The 20534-nt window shown below is 46.5% G+C and overlaps 1 protein-coding gene across 1 annotated transcript in view; it reads left to right on the forward strand.

Annotated features, from left to right (window-relative positions):
- The window catches only part of sash1a (SAM and SH3 domain containing 1a), a gene marked incomplete at its 5' end in the record, with an annotated part of 176352 nt that overhangs the window by 143643 nt on the left and 12175 nt on the right, over nucleotides 1–20534 (forward strand). The window contains 11 exons of the mRNA XM_079996981.1: nucleotides 4656–4693; nucleotides 5421–5510; nucleotides 6132–6244; nucleotides 7465–7563; nucleotides 14191–14326; nucleotides 14420–15399; nucleotides 17509–17583; nucleotides 17742–17885; nucleotides 18973–19105; nucleotides 19600–19769; nucleotides 20052–20261. Coding sequence (XP_079853107.1) covers nucleotides 4656–4693; nucleotides 5421–5510; nucleotides 6132–6244; nucleotides 7465–7563; nucleotides 14191–14326; nucleotides 14420–15399; nucleotides 17509–17583; nucleotides 17742–17885; nucleotides 18973–19105; nucleotides 19600–19769; nucleotides 20052–20261 — 2188 coding nt within the window. The remainder of the gene's footprint in view (nucleotides 1–4655; nucleotides 4694–5420; nucleotides 5511–6131; nucleotides 6245–7464; nucleotides 7564–14190; nucleotides 14327–14419; nucleotides 15400–17508; nucleotides 17584–17741; nucleotides 17886–18972; nucleotides 19106–19599; nucleotides 19770–20051; nucleotides 20262–20534) is intronic.

The raw sequence follows: 20534 nt of genomic DNA on the forward strand, positions 1-20534 counted from the left end.
TGTCATGGTTTATTGACTTCCAGTGGTTCGTTCATCCAGATATTAAGATATTGTGATACAGTTTTGTATTCTGAACTAATTAGTCTAAAGTAAATGTAATTGTCATACATATAATTGCAATTTTCAATTCAACAATTAACATTTTGTCTTATTTTATTCATTTTATGCCACTATCATAGTATAAACTCATAATATAATAATACATTTCTACCAATTGCAGAAGAGCAATCAAATGACATTGAACTTTGGAAACTTTAACAATTTGGATGCACTCAATGCACATTCTAATTATTGCCAGATTTCTTAGACTGGTTTAAAATACCAAATTGAGGAATCATAACAATTTGTAAATACTAGACTACAGTGGGATGCCAAAGTCGAATGCCATCGTCTATGACTTTTCAGGAATTTTACGAGATAACTCCACTTCATTACTGTCACTGTCATTTTCTTGTTATTTATTTATTTATTTTTTTGTTAATGATTCTACATCATTCACCCCACCATTGTGGAATTGTCATGTTCATGTGAGGGCCACGTGCAGCTCGGGAAGCACATACCACAGACATGATCTCTTCTCTCGACAAAAGCAGAGCGGTGATAGGAACCAGATGCCAAAATGTAAAATGACATCTCCCGGCCAATTCGGAGAAGGCTGGGGACCGGTTGGGGGGCAGGGTCCTCGCAGGGCCTCCTGTTACTGCTCTGTCTCTTGTCCCTTGTCAATGATTCCCTTTTTTTGGGAGAGGACTCTCGTGCGGTGCCTCATGTGGCAATTTGAAGTCTCGACTGCAGTGTTTCTCAACCTTTTTCACGCCAAGGACCAATTTGATATGCAGTCGGCCACGGGCCCAAGATATTATTTATTCCAAACTTTCACACCTGTCTACTATCGTTAGGGAGATAACAGTGAATCTAGCATCAAAACACTCATTATTGTACATTCTCTCATGTCTTATAAATGAAATAATGGCATATTAAATACATGATAATCTCACCCCTGGAACCTCTTGAAGGACCTCTGGCGCTGGTCCCTGACCCCAGGTTGAGAACCACTGCTCTATTGTCCTCAAACTCCACTCTGACTTCTAAAATCATCTCTTCCCCAATTAGGTTTATCTCTACTTCCTCTTCAACTTGGGACTCTTTCTCCTTTTTCACAGTGCGACCAGTCCCCTCTTTTGCTCATAGATATTCTCTTCTTCCTTTTGCTTCTCTAGCTTTCTGCTCGTTCTCTCTGTTCTCTGCGCTCACTGTTCTCTCACAGTCTCTGTTGTGCACTTTCCACGCCAGCGAACAGAGATTTCAGGTATAGTGATTTATCATGTGCAGACGCACTGACACCCCCTTTCTCTCTGCACAGGCCTCTGGCCCCCGTTCTTCAAACACATTGCACAAACACAAGACGCCGCCACACGCACACACAAAACACGCACACACACACATACACACGCACGCGCGCGCTCCCATCATCACCTCTTGACAATACCCCCCCTTTTTTTGGGGGGAGGAAGTGGCCACAGCTCCCATGATGCACAGCGTTTAAGGGGCAACAGGGGAATACAATGACAGAGGAGGAACGATAAGGGGAGGGTTCAGGTTTAGTGCTTCCTGTTTTAGAAGGGGAGTGATTGGTGGTCATTTTTAGAGAGGGACAGAGGGGCAACAGGTTTATGCCCTTCACTACCACCAACACGCACGGAAGAATAAATCTTTCCATCCAGTTCTATTACTTGCTTTGGAAAGAATGAATGTGCATTTAGGACTTAAGAATGTGGAAGAAACTTTGATTTAAGTTTAACTTTATATTAATTATAATAGGGGATTTGACACATTATCAATTATTAGTCGATTTCACATGTGCTCATGGGTTCAAAGTCCATGTTACAGAATCTAACTGAGGTCAATTCCATTGATCTTTTTGGTACAATAAAGCGTATCAGACCAAAACTCCCTAGTTTTTCAAATGAAATGGCAATGACATATTTCCGAACCACACATGGTGACAGATTTAGTCATTTTTACACGAGCTTGACATTTGAACTAAAATCAGTTATTTGCCAAAAATGTCTGGTGCAGTTGAAAAACATTAACTAACTCAATGTATCAGCTACTGCAGGTTGCCTATAATTTCTAACAATTTCTTGTCTTTCTGTCAATGTCGATGCCTGTGATTCTGTTTGGGACGACAGTACCGTGTTGGAAAATTAAAATTGGTAAATAACGCTCAGTCAGCAGTATCTGAAGTCAAGCTGCTCCGCCCTCATGGAAATGTTCTCTAGTGTTTACGGTACATGGGGTGTGTACCAATGTGTGTGTGCGCAGTGTGTGTTTTCCTGCATCACTTTTCCCCGTCAAGGATGTCCCTGTGACCTCTGACCTTTAACTTATCTTGCATGGGGGAGGGGTCAAGAGAGAGCTCTTCCTGTGGTCTGGACCCTCCGTCACACGAGGGGTTGCTGGCTTTCATTGTCCCAAACCGGAAAGCGGCGGGGTCCGCCTCACTCCAGGTGGTCGGCCTCATAACCACGCAGACGCACGCACACACACTCACGGTACATTGTGTGTGTGTATTAGTCACACACAATGTGCCCCCCACACACACACACACACACCCCAACTGTCAAGCAGGAGAATCTCCGGCCATTTCTGCTGAAGACTGTCCGTGCAGCCTCACATGACGCCGCTTATGTAATGAAGTTATTAGGTCATCGCGCTCTCTCCTGAAGCCCTACAGCAGCACTTCCTTCCATTGATTGATTTCTTTTCATTGTGGTTTTTGCTCTTTGGTTTGGGTGTGTTTCAGTGTGTGCTTGTGCTTACAGTTTGACTTTTAGTGTTTCCAGAAAACCACATGATGGCCATTGTAGAGTATGTATTTTACACACCCACAGCCTAACGTATGCTCATTAAGGGAGGAACGGCTTAATTACGCAACACACCCTGGCCAGAGAGGAGAGTTTTAGGAGGTACCATTGTCATACTAGTACACACATACACACACACACACCCCGTGTGGGCACCTAGTTCCCTAGTACAGGTCATCCTACAGTAGGAGCGTTTATTTCTTCCGTTGTGTTAAGCAGGGCTAATAGAGTTAGTCCATTCTATTCGGTGCGAGGAACAGAGCTGAAATAGAAAGGCATGCCACTGATTTAAGGCTAAACCAATTAAGTTGCCAGGCAAAGTGTGTGTGTGTGTGTGTGTGTGTGTGTGTGTGTGTGTGTGTGTGTGTGTGTGTGTGTGTGTGTGTGTGTGTGTGTGTGTGTGTGTGTGTGTGTGTGTGTGTGTGTGTGGCGTCGCTGCACGGGAGGTTAATTTATAGAGCGTGGAGCAGGGGGCAACGTTTTCCACAGAAGGAGACCCATTGAGTGATTCGATTCCTATGAGCATTAGCCTTGGCACTAGCCTAGCATAGAGGTGGGGGCCCCTCAACCATACAGGCCTCCATACAATTAGCATTTCATTATGTCGCCATGGCAACCGGGCTTTCGGCTCCACAGTGATTTCCCATCGTAGAGAGAGAGCTTGTCACGTCTGAGGGAATGTGCACAAGCGACCTGTTCAATCCTGTTTTGATCTCGTCACACACTCGTCTCAATGTGCATAGGGGTTCAAACGTGTGTGTGTGTGTGTGTGTGTGTGTGTGTGTGTGTGTGTGTGTGTGTGTGTGTGTGTGTGTGTGTGTGTGTGTGTGTGTGTGTGTGTGTGTGTGTGTGTGTGTGTGTGTGTGTGTTTTAAAGATGGCTTTCCTCCAAGGGTCTCGTAGTTCAGTCTCTCTCTCTTTTCCTGACGTGTTCAGGAACCAGTAAGAACATGAACTGTCTTTTCGTTTGAATACAGGAAGCGGAACAAGGCACTGATGTGGTTTTTGGTCTTCTATAGATGGAGGGGCTGTATATATTATGTTAGGGGGGGTGCTATATTTTATGTTCGTCGCTGTAGAAAAAGTTGTGTGGCTCCCGTCGCCATTTTATTTTGGCCATTCATGTCCATACAATGTTTTATTTTTTATTTTTTTAAACCAGTTATTTTCCATCACACTTTTCTGTCTTCCCTGGCAACTTCCCAGTCCTGCGGAGAGAAGTTGAAGCACAAACGGGCTGAGTCTGCCCTGTGGTTTTTTACTTTCTATCCCTCCCTCCTTCTCCTCCATCTCTTTTAATCCACGCCTCTTTTCCTCCCTGACATAGTTTCCCTCCCCCTGCTCCTCATGCTGTATGTACGTGGCTCATCCAGTTGACTTCCCCTTCACCCCCTGCTCCCTCCCAGGCTCCCACCGCTCTTCCTCAAACTCATCCTCTCCTTTTGTGTTTGCCTCATCCTCTTCCTCCATCCTTTATTTTTTATTTTTTTTTGCGTCTCTTCACTTTCTCCCTTCCCCACTTTCTCCTCACTCCTCTCCTCCTCTCCTCCGCTCTTCTCGCAGACTTCTCCTCAGCTCGGCTCGCTGTCACAAAAGCCACCACTGACCCCTGGTGGTGAAAGTGCAGAACTGAGCCCTTAAAAACCCCCAAAACACATCACATGGTGTACCTTCAACGTGTTTTCCCAGTCCATTGTGTGATTATGTGAAACGTACCAGGACACGCCATCTTTCAATGTGGTCCTAATGGTTCCTCACCTCTCAATAATTTGACATTTTCTTTTCTCAGAATGCCCCTGCACAAGTCCAGCTCTGAAGACGGATCAGGTATGTTTCGAAGTTTTGCTTTTGATTATGTTTCCTTTATTGTTTTTAGTGGAAGTTATCGTTAACAATGTGACTGAAAACGGTGACATTTGAGTGTGAAGGCAAAGCAATAACACCAAATTATTTGGGGGGGAAAAAAACCAGTGAGTACTAGTGGAAGTCCCCTTGCATTATGTGCATATCTGGCACAGGAAATAAGAAAATAAATACTAGCACGTCACAATTTTTACTCAAGTTTGGGAACCGGCACTGACGTCAATCTTAAATCTTTAAACCGAGTGAGTCAGAGCCAAACCTCAGGCATGCTTGTGGCATCTCCAGAGAGAGCCCAGTCCAGTCCCTACTGTCCTACAAATCTTAGCTCCAATTCCACTCTTTCACGTAGGATTCACGAGCCCCGTGTCCATTTCACAAACCAGGAACTTAGTTTCAGGAGCTTAGACCTCTTTCCACTGGAGGAACTTGGGGTCGCACTTTGGGTGTCCACACCCTCCTGAGCTGCATCACCTCCACGGTTCCTTTTGTAGGGTGTGAAAGCAACCAAAGGACTCTTTTTGGGGGGTTAGGTTAAATAAATAAATATATATATTTATGCATGTATGTATATATGTATGTAAGATTCCCAATGACAACAGAGCGACAACACAAGAGATGGTCATGGCTTCTCAGGCTCCTTCATTATTGAATCAGATCTTCCTTTTTCCTCAATGTGTTTCTCTCTGTTCAGGAAAATGGGACAACAAGAAGAAGAACAAATCCTTCTGGCAGAACTTCCGCAAGTCCCAGCACAAACCTGTCGTGCGCCAGTCCTCCAAAGGTAGGGTGGTAACATTCTGTCATGATGTTTTTTGGGGTACAACTATTGATATCTGGTATGGTTCTGTTGTACGGCCTGTTATTGAAAATTGCTTCCAGTTTCCAGTTCCAAATTGTCCCTCATTCCCCCTGAATCAATGAGCCCACAGCTCTAATGATTCCTCTCATGATTGTCAAGCAGCAGCAGCAGCGTGCTTCTCAAATAGCTACCTAGAAGCTTTGATTTTTATCCCTTAAAGGGCCATCTCGGTGTCAATTCTGAGACCGCTAACAGCTAATTATTCGATTTTTAATGTTGACTCTGTGTTGAGGTTTTGGAAATGTCTAACAATATGGTGATTAACGTCCCGATGACAATTCGGGTAACACATTTTGCCAAATTTTTTATTTGTTAATTCAATTTGAAACGGCTGAAGTGCCATGGTTTTAACATGGAACTAACAAATGCAGAATATCACAAAAAATGACATTTGACTCTAACCTGGTGGGGCCCTTTTAATTGTGCTGTCAAACACAACAAGACATATTGTGAAGTTTAAGATGAGAAGATGGAAACTGGGTCCACTTTATTATAATATATCATCTATCATAATAAGGCAATATGATGTAATATTGTGTCCAGGAGAGGACATTGGTTACGTGGCCAGCGAGATCACCATGAGCGACGAGGAGCGCATCCAGCTGATGATGATGGTCAAGGAGAAGATGATCACGGTGGAGGAAGCGCTTGCTCGGGTTAGGAAATGCCTCCTTAACTAACCCCCCCACACACACACACACACACACACACACACACACACACACACACACACACACACACACACACACACACACACAGAGACACACACACACACACTTACAGACATCCTTTTTCAGATGTCTCCCCCACACCGTAATTGTGGCTTACTAATATGACTCACCCTGATTAACTTCCATGCTGCCTCTCCACCCCATCACATTTGAACTTTGGCTCTCACACACACACGAACACACACACGTGCTCGCACACACACTCCAGAGTGTTCCAGGGCTTTTGTGGAGTAGAGGAAGGGGTGGGTACTTGGAAAGTGTGTGTGTGTGTGTGTGTGTGTGTGTGTGTGTGTGTGTGTGTGTGTGTGTGTGTGTGTGTGTGGGGAACATGGTAACTCACTAGCGCCCTCTGCTGGCTGTCAGTGTTCCGCTGCGCTCATGTTGATTTGGTGGACATTTTGGTTCTTTGGTCTTCTTTTTCTATTTTGCTCTCCCCCTTTCATTGTTTATTTTCTTTCTTTAATTTTTCACATTTCTTTCTTTCATTCCCCTTTCCCTATCCCTTTTGTTTAACGTCATGCTAAAGGGTAGCATGTCTCGATGGCCTCTCTCCACAAGGCAGACATTGATTATCGCTCAGCTCCCTTTTACCTATCAGATCTCTGGCCTTGATTGATCACGACATCGTTAATTTTTTTAATTTTTATTTTATTTTTTTTCCCCCATTGCACTTTGGAATGACAGCCACTGAAACCACCAAGACTCTGGAATCACTTCCCGGCCTTTGTAGACAGTCGTGTTGACTTAACGTGGTGTTCGTTTTGTGATGTCTCTGTATCTCACTGACCAGTGTCGTCCTATTAATCGTTACAGTTCTTCTCGACACTTTCTCTCTCTGTGTGTGTGTGTGTGTGTGTGTGTGTGTGTGTGTGTGTGTGTGTGTGTGTGTGTGTGTGTGTGTGTGTGTGTGTGTGTGTGTGTGTGTGTGTGTGTGTGTGTGTGTGTGTGTGTGGTACTTTTGTCTTTATATGAATGTGTCTCTCTGCTTCAGCGTGTGTCTACTCGCTGAGTAAATGCACTCCTATGGTGACTGTACTGTCTGGTCAGTTTGTGTCCAGTCTTTACCTAAGTGTGTGTGCGCTATCTGGCTGGCCGGGTGAGAGTGTCGTCCACCCCCCGTCTCTAAACTGTCGTTCTCCATGTAGCTGAAGGAGTATGAGCGCAGCAGACAGTCCAGCAGTACTGACACTGCAGAGTGGACTGACGGATCCTCGCCCAATCTAAACCAGTCCTCGAACTGCAACGTAAGTAACCCCCCTTCCCTCCCCTGATCCGCCCCCCTCTCACCTCCACCTTGACCTCGCTCTCACCTTTTTTTTTTTTGTGACCCGGCCCACCAATCATAATCATCCCATAGGACATGGTCCAGAAGAGCTGCCTTTTGTTGTTTGTGTGTGTGTGTGTGTGTGTGTGCGTGTGCGTGTGCGTGCGCGCACTCTGTGGTTATGTGAGGTCAAATCAGACGTTTTTGGAGCTTTGTTGCTTAAATACGCTCCAGAAATTTCCATAACCACAGTCAACCGGCCCCCTTTTTGCTACCCGGCTGTCCTTTCTCCTATGTGTCTCTCCTCCCCAGGTCTTCATCTCTTCATCTGCTGCTCTGTGGCATTTTCTATCTTGTGTCCAAATGTTTGCTCGATGCCAAATGTGTCTGGATCTACAAGTCTGTTGATTTGGGTGATCACATGGGTGTATGCTGTATGGATGTCAGGCAAACGGGCCCGACTGGAGCCCCAGCCCCCCACCCAGGTCACCGTTTTCCTGGCTGGGACAGGTGGGTGACACCTGGGTGGGCCGGGTGTCACTGCGACTGGTTCTTCTGGGGCCAGCTTCATAAGTTTACCATGACAAGGCTTTATGGTGCCGTCAACCTCCCTTTCAATCTTTGTTCCCCGATGGAAAAATACGGTCTTTGGCATCCAGTGTTAAATCCTCCGTGGACAGAGGTCATAATTGGCTGGGAAATAGCTAATGGGCATTTAGCTGAAGCCTTTTCCCATTTGTCAGTTTTTGGTTGCTAAGCAGACCATGGGATGAATGGGACCTCCACCCAGCTATTTCAGTCTGAGGTGTTGGTGGAGATGTCTTACAGCAGATACTACTGAAGTGGTCCATGCCTTGTTGTGGTGTATTCTGCAGACAAGGAAGTCCCTACCATTCCAGTATTTATCTGATAAAGAGTTAAGTTACTTTTTGAAGATACTTCAGTGTTGTGGACTAGATCTCGGGCAGCGATGCTGTGAGCTGTTTTGCTTTAAAAGTTGGATGTTCTTAATTCGATTTTTTTTATTTATCCTGGATGTGGGGGAATCTCTTCAGACATTGCATGTGATACGAACTTCACGCTGACTTCCAGGAAGAAGTGCCTTCAGTTTTTGTCCCGACACTAAAGTACCAACTTTCCCCCGTAATTATGCCGTGCGTATGCATTTCACGTGTATCCTTTGGGAAATGCGAAACCACTAATCCCATGCTTAACAAACCCTTTTCCTCTGAGCCGCCCAGGGGCTGTGACATCTTCCAAAAACAATCTCTGGCATTTGAACCATAACCGCTACATGCAAACACACACACTTAATTTATCTGCTTGTAGTTCCAGCAAGAGGAGGTTAGATCGCGCTGCCTTGAGCGCCCGGCTTAAAGATTCACTCAGAGGGCATCCAGTTTTATCACGATGGCGGAAATTGATATGGAAATGTCTGATTTGCAAAGTACAAATTCGTACTTTTGGATTTTCTCCTATGTGGTTTTTATCCTGAAAATCTGCGTTGATTTAAAAATATATATTTCAATGGCTTATATACAGTCCAGAAAAATGTTCTTGCTTAACTTATTACATTATACACCAATCAGCCACAACATTAAAACCACTGACAGGTGATGTGAATAACATTGATCATCTCATTCCAATGGCACTCATCATGGCAGCAAGTGAACAGTCAGTTGTTGAAGTTGATGTGTTGGAAGCAGGAAAAATAGGCAAACATAAGGATCTGAGCATCTTTGACAGGGGCCAAATTGTGATGGCTAGACGACTGGGTCAGAGCATCTCCACAACAGCAGGTCTTGGTGGGTGTTCGCGGTATGCAGTGGTTAGTACTTACCAAAAGTTGTTCAAGGAGGACAACTGGTGAATCGGCGACAGGGTCATGGGCGCCAAAGGCTCATTGATGCGCAGGGGGAGAAAAGTCTAGTCCGTCTCATCCAATCCCACAGAAGAGCTACTGTAGCACAAATTGCTGAAAAAGTTAATGCTGCTGTGATAGAAAGGTGTGAGAACACACAGTGCATCGCAGCTTGCTGTGATGGGGCTGTGTAGCCACGCACTGGTCTGAGTGGCCATGCTGACCCCTGTCTACCGCCAAAAGCACCGACAATGGGCACGTGAGCGTCAGAACTGGATCATGGAGCAATGGAAGAAGGTGGTCTGGTCTGATGAACATGTTTTCTTCTACATCATGGGGATGGCCAGGTACATGTGCATAGTTTACCTGGGGAAGAGCTGGAATCAGGATGCACTATAGGAAAGGGGCAAGCTGATGGAGGCAGTGTGATGCTCTGGGCGCTGATCTACTTGGAAACTTTGGGTCCTGGCATTCATGTTGATGTTACTTTGACACGTACCACCTCCCTAAACATTGTTGCGGACCAAGCTCACCCCATCATGGCAACGGTATTCCCTGATGGCAGTGGTGTGGCCTCTTTCAGCAGAATAATGCGCCCTGCCACACTGCAAGAATTGTTCAGGAATGATTTGAGGGACATGACAAAGAGTTCAAGGTGTTGACTTGGCCTCCAAATTCCCCAAATCTCAATCTGCTCAAGCTTCTGTGGGATGTGCTGGATACCACAGGACACCTTCAGAGGTCTTGTAGAGTCCATGCCTCAACAGGTCAGAGCTGTTTTGGCGGGACAAGGGTAACCTACACAATATTAGGTAGGCTGTTTTAATGTGGTATATGTTATAAGTGCTGGAGTGCTGGTTTACCCCTTCAATCAGCAGAAGCCCATTCTGTCCTCTGGAAGTGAATCAGATAGAGACACATTGACAGCGAAAGACAGGATGCACAGATGACTGGAAAGGATTCGTTTTCAGAGAAATTGAAGCTTGTGTTTAGAGTGCTGCAGTCGTGCATGCACACACACACACACACACAGACGTACTGCTGGACGGAAATGGGGGAGAGAGGTAAGACAAAGACCGCTCACTAGCCCCAGGCCCCTGGGAGCCCATGGAGGAGGAGAAGGGGGATCTTCTGCAAATAACCCCTGTCCTAAGTGTCCAAAACAGTCTGTTCTGATGAATGGACCCAGGCCGTTCCCGACTTCAAATAGTTTGTTAGTCGCACAAGTGTGCGTTCACATGCACAGCCGCATCCTCGGCCATCCCCTCCGCATCAAAGCATCATATTTTAATATTTTTCCACACGCTCACATGTGAGTTGGCGGATTTACAATACACAACATGTATCCAGGCTGTGGTTGCACTTGTCTTTGAATGCTTTATGTGTTTGCTGGCCGTCTACCCCCCCTTCCACCCCTCTATCCTGTCTCTCTCTCCCGTCTGTCTTCCCCTGGCGATCAGAGCCCACATTCCAGGGCCGGCCATTAGAGATGTGGGGGCCAGGGCAGGGTCAGAGGGGCTCAAACGCAGGGATTGTTCTCGCGGCACAACACGCCTTTTCTCCGTGGCGCTTGGCTGCCCGGCACTTCCAAAGCCAGCCTCATTCCTCAGCGTCTCTTCCACTGCATCCCTGTCTTACAGCATGCGCGCGTGTGTTTTCGTGCTGGGAATTGATTTTATTTTGCATCGTGTGCTATGGATACGCCAAAGCAGCTTATGATAGCTGGCAGGAGGTCGACGCAGGGAAAATCGCTTTGCTGTCGCGGGTACCGGAAGCGGTGAGTAACGGGTGGATTTAAGAAGTTTATTGTTGCAGTTGGGGTTTGAATGTCGGTACGTTGGTGTGAAAGAGTTGTACTGGATGTCGTACGCTCCTTTGAGCTGCGCTGCTACGTCCAAGAGTGAGGCTATGATTACTGAAGCGCTTTGAGTCTGAAGGGTGAATATGGCGTTCAAGTTTTTCTTTTTTTTAAATTATTTTGCTGTGACATTGCCACTAACTGCAGCCTTTCAGTGCTGTTTGATTCATATATTGTGGGTTTTTTCCCCCTCTCGCTCTACAGGGAATATCTCTTTTATACTGTGCGGCCCGCAGCCACAAAGTATCCCAAAATAGGCAAAAATTGGAATTTGTTCATTATCTTATTTGACCAATATAATAAAGGAAATTCATGAATAAAAACTACATTTAAGAAAAAATATTGTATTTTTGTTATTGTGAATTAATTATTATTTTTCATTGTCCATTGGCTGCAGGTTGGCCACCAATGCTCTATTCCTTTTTTCTTTCTATGCAAAGGTGAAGAGGTGTGTTTGAGATAGATTCTCTCTCTGGTTATTTGCATGGATGGTCTTACTCGAGACCTATATGCCATTGTCTCCTTCTATTTTCCCCTTCCCTGTCCTTTTTTAATAGCCGTTTCCTTTCTTTCACATGGTGTAAAGGAAAGAGGGGGCTTTCTTTCTTTCGTCCTTCTCCTTTTTTTCTCTTTTCTCTCCGTCCTGCTCACTGTTTCCATTGTGTTGGGAGATTTTGCTGGGGCAAGCAAAATAACACAGGATTTTCTAATGTGACTTTTTTGTTTCCCTGCCGTCATCCCTCAAGGCTTAAGTCACATAATCGGTCTTGGTGACTTCATGGGAGACAACACTGCTTCTCCTTCTGCCTTTTCAAGAACATAATGAACGCTCAAGAGGATCCAAGGTGCTTGGCGGCCTGGCTCATTTTGCAGTCTCCCTCCCGTCTCTTCTCTCAATGTTGTCCGACACAGACCTGTTATTACGCCGCATTCTCTACAGCCAATGCACTCCGTTGTCTTTCCAGGGATGAATGGAAAAGTGATGGAAGCGAGAGCTGGAGCCAGTTGGGGGAGGGCAGACAGACAGGCAGACAGACAGTAGAGTTATGGCTGCTTTTCGGGGCCCGGTCCTGTGGTTGTGCGTACAAGCCAACAGGCTGGCAGCAGCCAACGGCGAGGGTCGTTCGGTCAGCTTGGCCACTTCGATGACAGAAAGATGGTGTCGAGTGAGCAGCCCTGACTCGGGGGGTGCAGGACGGTACCTTGATTTATGGGAAATTTCCTGCTCGAGCCCCCACACACTCAGGGGCGGTGATCCGGCAGTGATTTGGTCAACGCATCACCAGTGTGGAAATCAGGGTGAACCAACCACCAATAGTGAACCTCAAGGTGTGTGTGTGTGTGTGTGTGTGTGTGTGTGTGTGTGTGTGTGTGTGTGTGTGTGTGTGTGTGTGTGTGTGTGTGTGTGTGTGTGTGTGTGTGTGTGTGTGTGTGTGTGTGTGTGTGTGTGTGTGTGTGTGTGTGTGGGGCGCTTGTCGTCTAACCCCAACAGCAGCGAGAAAGCAACCTCCTCCTTATTAAGTTAGAGCGGCACAATACACAGATGCATGAGAGCTGCAGAGTTCCATTTGGTGTGTGTGTGTATAAGAAGTCAGTAGCAGAAGTATAAAAGAAGGTTAACAGTCTGAAGAAAACAAAAATAGCCAAATCTACAAAAAAAAACGGAATATACAAAATGTGGTTAAAAGGCAGTGGCTGAGGCTAATTGGCAGCATGGTTACTAGTATGGCTGTGGGTATAAAATATAAATGGAGAAACTGTACAACATAAATAAATATGTAAACAATAATACAGTCAAAAATTGAGGTGTAGGTATAAATGACTGTTATTTCTACAGTATATTATTACAGTGTCTAACTATCATCATTATCATAGAGTTGGTACAATATCTTGCATACAAGCCTGCATAAGTGTGTACAGTATTTTCTGTACTGCGTTAGTTTGTAGAAGTGTATTTGACCTTGCTGAGGGAACGGACGGGGCGGGACCGGAGCCAGCGTTGTTTCCCTGGAAACCAGTGGGAAATAGAAACATGTTGAGCTCCATCGTGAGGACCGCGGTCCCCGCTACGCTCACCCGCTGCCAAAGCTGGGATCATCAGCACCATCATCATCATCATCATCATCATCATGGTGGCCATAGGGAGCCGCCACCACAAACACACACACACACACACACACACACACTCATTACATTACACAGTAAAGCCTCAGTGTTACCGGTAAATGTTGTCATGCAGGTTTTTCTTTTGTGTGTGTGTGTGTGTGTGTGTGTGTGTGTGTGTGTGTGTTTACGTGGAAAAACTGGGACAATGTGGGTTGCGGTCCATGTTTGGGAGAAAGATGAGCATGTGTGAGTGATGCAAAACTAATGAAGCTGTTGATGGCATCATTATTTCCCCTCTTTCCCACTCCGCTGCACCGCAACTTTTTTTTTTTTTTTTTCCCCCCCATTCCTGAGGTTAACGTATTGGACACTAAGACATGACAAGTTGACCTTCATTTCCTCTGTGGGAAACACAGGGGGTAACAACGCCTGAGGACCATTCACTGTGATCCAGTGTCATTCTCTAACCAAATCCATTGTTTTGTTTTACCTACAATGAAAGTGGCCTTGTAAAGCCATTGCTCAAGTCATCCATGTTCTCACCTCACTAACTAATGACCCGCCACCTAAAAAAACTGACGCTACCATTCATCTATTCCAATTTTTTGTGTCCAACTTGAGCTAATGTCTCATTTATGTATGTTTTATGGCTTGTTGCAAGGTGCATCCTATCACTGCCTTTTCCTTGGACGTTGTGACTGTACGCTCTCTCTCTCTCTCTCTCTCTCTCTCTTGCTCGCCCCCTCGCTCTCTCTTTCTCTCTCTCGCTCTCTCTCCACCAGTCACGTGAGCAGTCAGACGACGAGCAGTCGGAGGACTCTGTGAAGTTCAAACGGCTCCACAAGCTGGTCAACTCCACCCGCCGTGTCAGGAAGAAACTGATCAAGGTGGAGGATGGCAAAAAACATGGCTCAGAAGGTTGGTTATCACCACTCCATCACAAGGGAAATAGTTTTTATCATGTTAAAAGCAACGGCTTCTCTCTGAGCACCTTTCTCGTCTTTCTTGCAGACTCTCTGAGTCTGGAGGCGTCGACCATTTGCGAAGACAACGCAGCCTTGTACACCGGGGTCCTTAAGAAGCCTCCCCTGCCCCAGGACGCCTCCCTGCCATCCCTGCCATCCCTCACCCAGGACCAGCTGTCTCTGGACGGGGACACGGACAGTCTGACCACCTCCCCTTCCTCCAGCAGCCTGGACACCTGGTCGGGACACAAGCTGGTCAAGACCTTCAGCAAGTCCTCCAGCACCCACGGCCTCATCCGGCCGCCCAGGAGGGCCCCCGTCGGCTCCGGAGGCCCAGGAGACTCCACCGCCGGGGTGAGCGGCAGCGGCTCCTCCTTCTCGGAGCTGGAAGGCTGCGGACTGGACGACGACGCGAAGCTGTCGCGCTCCACCACTGGCGGAGAGATGCGGAAGGCCCTGAGTTCCATCTCCCACGGGGTAAGTAACAACGAGAGCCTCTACGCATTCTACGGCCTCACCAAGCCCCGCCCCAAACCCCCAAACCAGTCCCGCCTCCTGGTGTCCCTGGAGAACGCCACCCAGGGCAGCCCCAAGCAACAAAGCAGGCTCTACGGCAACTGGACCCACCGCAAGCCCGACCCCAACTATGCCTACTCCACCAAGCACCTGCTCTACCAACGCTCTCGCAACGCCAAGGTGCCGATGTCGCCTCTGTCCGCTACGCCCACTTCCCCCGCCCGCTGCGATCTGGCCAAGTCCAAGGGCTTCGGGTGCAGCGGCGGGAGCTGGGCGTTCCCGTCCCGCAGGCTGCGCGGTCGCACCGCGGTCAGCGAGCTGAACATCACCTACGTGGTGGAGCGGAGCCTGTACGGCCACCTGAACTGGGCCCAGCTGGTCCGGCCAGTCACCCTTAGTCGCGCTGAGCACCGCTGTCTGTTGGATGAGGATCGCGAGGGGGACAGGAAGTGGGCGGCCAGCGTAGACCGCTGCACCAAGCGTGTGCTCTTGCGCATCCAGCAGAAGTCTGTGAGTTTGGCCCCTGGGGTTCAGACGGACCCCTCCATCTCCTCGTGTTGGCGGGGGGAACTCGGCTTACTTCAAAGTTGCACAATAGCTCACAAACCAGCTCAGTCACGAATGGAAAGGGTTATCTTTCGCTCGCGTAATAAGTGAGTGAAAGAGAGTGGAAACTGAGGCTAGACAGCAACAATTAATCAAAAACCAGACTTTTATAATCGCTAGTAAGAGAATATCTATCTCTCAAACTAGCTGGCGTAGAAATGTCATCTGTTGGTACCGTAACAGTGCCTTTGGCTTGAGCCTTTTATTATCATAGTACAATATGTGATGGTGATTGAATATCTCGCCTCCCAATAAAGGTCTTACAAGTGCCGTTTATTAATGTCAGTCCTGCGAGGCACATCCAGGACTATCCAGAAAGGTTGTTCCGGTGAAAAGGGGAAGTACATACTCGTCCTCAGAGCGGGATAGCATGTGGCTTAGAATGTTTCGCAGTAATGGCACGAGTCTTAGCATCACCAGGTGTACCTGCAGTAACAACATCGAGAGTCTTAGCGTTGACTATAACGATTTTCCCAACCATACCTGGCATTATATTGCACCATGGTTATTGGTTAGAAGTGATAACTCTCTCGCTGAAACGGCGGCGTACAGTCTGTTAGCGAGAGTTTAATTTCTCTCAGTAAACGCCAGGAGGTTCTTGTGCTTGTGTCTCTAGGAAATAAGCAGCAGGTCGTCATATTGTCGAGCTATTCTGCAGCTTTGAGGAAGCCGGGCTCCTAACCTGCGGTGACATCACAAGGTTGCTCTCATCCAACGATATTTTTTTCAATCCACCATTTCCGTTCCGTTGCTTTTCGTGTTATTCTTCATTGGCTCGTCCTCTCTATGGTTGCCGATGATATATTTATTTTTTGGTTGTAGTTTATTTTTTATTTTTTTGTTGAATTCTTCCGGATGCATGGCCATTCCATTGAAAATCACTTTTCATTCTCAGAGTTGTTTTTGGACATTTTGACCGAACATCTCTCTTCTTCTTCTTCTTCTACACCCTCCGAAATGTATGACTTGGGACGCAGCCGTGGACGCCTCCAGAAATATGAACATGAATGCGATGATGACAGGAAACTTATGACACTGGCGATCATGGGACCAGAGTTTCAGCCTATTTTAACGGATTAATGCAGATTCCCATTGTGGCCCATTGTGTGTTTTGGGAGGCAGGAGCCTGTTTGAAGGCATGGGTGCATTTCTGCACAAGTCGATGTTTGTGTATGATCTCAAACATAGGTTGGTAGAGGTTCAATGCCCATGTCCCATTCCTAGACGATTAATGCTTGCATTAATCTTGGCATTGATCTCGAACTATGTTCAGAGAGAAAATCTTTCCTTATACTCAGCACTGCCCCTCCCCAGCGCTCTGACAGCTAATTTAATGTATTCTCCAAGTTGTATATTTATACATTTTCTGAAAAACATGTCCCCACCCCTGCTCTTTGATATATCTGCTTATTGCCACACTCATTAGTCTTGAAGGCTTTCAGAATTAAACTACAGCTAAAAGCTACATGATGCACGTGTCCCCAGACTAAACATAATTCACCACATTGGTCATTATTAACCGCAAGCTGATCTTTGGGGTTTGGGGTAAATTTCATGTAAAAGCCATAATTTGAAAATCGAACTCAGCTACATTAAGTAACCTCATCTGATTTTCCCAAATGTGCCCTCCATAGCTTAAAGCTCTCAAGCCCTAACCCCTTTGTTAACATCGACAGCCTCATTTCAGTCATCAATATCAGAGCCTAGAGCAGCCTTCTGGGCTTCAACTTGCACAGTTGCTCACTAACAAAAAAAATAAAAGAAACAGCTTTGTGTTCCATGTCTGTTGGCTGTCCTGAAACCGAAAATGAGGTCATACCACCACATACTCAACATACACAGCCCCATATACTCATGGACATAAATCAAACTGCTGGAAACGTTGCTGCCAAGCATGAATCATTTGCGACTTTTTTACTCATTGGTAGGGAATTGAAACAACTCAGAGTCAGCTGCTCTCAAGATCTGACCTGGTTCTTGTCTTTTTTTTTTTTTTAAATTTAACCCCTCCAGAGGACCTGTAGTTTCGGAGGATTTGACCTATCCAACCGCTCCCTCCATGTTGTCAACGCAGGCTCAGATGCCAGCGTAAGTATTTTAAAGGGGTCTTTCGGTGGAAAAGTGTGAAAGCTTTATTGGCTTGGTTCTTCTCCATCTCATTCCATTATATCTCATATATTCTAACTTTCCTCCACCCCTCTCAATCCCTCTTTCTCTTTCCCCTCCTCACACCGCCCCCCTGCCAGAGCAAGGACCAGGAGGCCATCTACCGAGAGGTGGTCAAGTCCCCCACCACGTCTCGCATCTCGCTGGGCAAGAAGGTCAAGTCTGTCAAAGAGACCATGAGGAAACGAATGTCCAAGAAGTACAGCAGCTCCCTGTCCGAGCAGGTCCGACACACACACACACACACAAACACCTTTAATTGCTTTATTTGGGTTCTACTCAAATCTCACCGGCAAAACATTGCCCAAAACAAATTGAAACCGCATTAAAAATGGAGCACCTACACACACACACACACACACACACACACACATATTTGTATTATGTCTATAATCCTTTCAATATTGACCCATGCACAGCCGTGGAGGAAATCAAACCCTGCGCTATTGTGCAAACATCTCCAGGATGTTTCTCCTTGTAAGATGCCTCCTCAGCTTGTGAGTGGGTGGGAGTGTTTGTGTTGGTTACAGAATAAACACCAGGCGCACAGGACACACACACACACACACACACACACACACACACACACACACACACACTCTATCTCTCAGCTGTCCGCTCCCTGGCCCAGCGTTTTTGGGCGGAGTGTTTTACAGGCTGAGATCATGAAGTGATGAAAGTCTCCCTGAAGCTCGTACTTTGGAAATTGGGACTTTGCCTTTTTGTGTGTGTGTGTGTGTGTGTGTGTTCTTTTCTGCGAACATGCGTGTGGGGGTGTGTTACCAATCAGCTAAGTCCAAATGTACGGTTCGGTGTCGCCCTGCGGAGTGTGTCACGCACGAGAAGTTTCCCCAAAACCTTTGACAAACGTTCATTGTTGTGGCCTCTGTACCGTGACCCACATATCCGAGCGTGAGTCACGGCGCTGTTCATTGTGGAAAGAGAGGATGAATATGAGCTCTCACCATATGGTCACTCTGGTCTAATTTTCTAATTTTTACAGGCCACAGTGCCACCTAGTGGTCAACAGCCTCATAGCATTAAAATATAACAGTTAATGAGTCGTGCCGTTATATAAACACTTATATATTGACTTTTGTCTTTTTTTCCTACCCTTTCTACTCCCGTCCTTGTCTCATCCCGTCTTTCCTCCCTGTATTTCTCTTTTCATCTATCTATCTTCTTCCCCTTCTCAACCACTCTCTTCCACACACCCCCCCCCCCCAACATCCATGTCTGTCTTCTGTTTTTCTTTTTCTTTTTCTTCTTGCTCTATTTCCGTTCTTCATCCACCTCCCTTACACCCTTCAGTCGAGTCCAGACGGGACACCCGGCTCCCCCCAGTCACCCCAGCCGGACACAGACTCCCTGGAGAAGCCCAAGCTCAAGGCCGGCGGCTCAGTGGAGAGTCTGCGGAGCTCCCTGAGCGGCCAGAGCTCCATGAGTGAGTCAGGGAGGGGGGTTATTCTAAGTGTTTGGACGTGGACGTTCGCTAGATCAACGGCCAGATCTAAAATACCCTTGTGAAGGAGCACTGTGGTTTGAATTCGGATATACACAAGTTTGGCAAGGGAAAGCATACCTTAGAGATATACATTTTGGGCTGTTATTATTCACCAGGGCAATAGTCCCTATACTGTAGATTGATATTAATGTAGTATAGTACTATTTCATTGTTTCAATGTCAAGATATGAGAGAGATGTTTTTCAAGGTCTTAAAGCATGGCAGGGTTACGAGTAATGTATGAGAGCGCTATTGTAATATTTTGTATAACTTTAATATTTTTAATAGAACCAGATCAGCAATGCATATCCGAGAACACAAGATGGTGCTGTCATCATTTTCCCCACTGACCACTGACTTGTACAGATAGTTACAGCGTGGTTTCATGGGACTAAATATCTCAGTGCAAAATGAATATAAGTGTGTGTGCGCAGGTGGGCAGACGGTCAGCACCACGGACTCATCTGCCAGCAACAGGGAGAGTGTGAAGTCTGAGGATGGCGACGATGAGGAGCTCCCTTACAGGGGACCCTTCTGCGGCCGCGCCCGGGTCCATACGGACTTCACGCCCAGCCCCTACGACACAGACTCCCTCAAGCTGAAGGTAGAGGCCCTGACTACGATGTTTTAAAAAATGACCCCACCAAATTCTGCATACAGCATATCAAATTCAGACCAGATAGACTGCCTTTGATAACTTTAAAGCTTAAATTCATTTTTAAATAAAATGTTATCACAGCTGCTGGCCTCCTTCAAATAGCTTCCAAGTGCAATTAAAGTGTTTTTTGTGGGCAACAGACAGATATTTTCACCAATTCTTATTCCTTTTACCATATATGGTCGTCATCACTGTCCATTCTGACGACGTCTGTGTTTTCCTTCCCAGCGCGGGGATGTGATCGACATCATCAGCAAGCCGCCCATGGGCACGTGGATGGGCCTGCTCAACAACAAGGTTGGCACCTTCAAGTTCATCTACGTTGACGTGCTGAACGAGGAGGAGGAGAAGCCCAAGAGGCCGGCGAGGAGGAGGAGGAAGGGCAGACCCCCCAAGCCCACCTCCGTGGAGGACCTGCTGGAGCGTATCAACCTCAAGGTAGGATAACAAGGAGCAGACGCTATGCTGTTGCACTGGACGCAGCCCTGGAAGGCTTTTATGCCAAAAAGAAGAGTTTTTAGTTACGGAAATATTAATAATTTAGGCTCACTCAAAGGAAAAGTTCAGTCAGAATAAAACAAATGTTGCTTTAGCTACAGTCGAATGGATCGATTTAAAAGATTGTGATGCCAGTCACTCAAGTTGACTCCCAATGAAGATGAAAAATACGCTTTGGATTAAAAAAAATGTGGTTTCCTTTTAATAATCACC

Source organism: Zeus faber (assembly GCF_960531495.2).
Source record: "Zeus faber genome assembly, chromosome: 2".
NCBI classification, from domain to species: domain Eukaryota; kingdom Metazoa; phylum Chordata; class Actinopteri; order Zeiformes; family Zeidae; genus Zeus; species Zeus faber.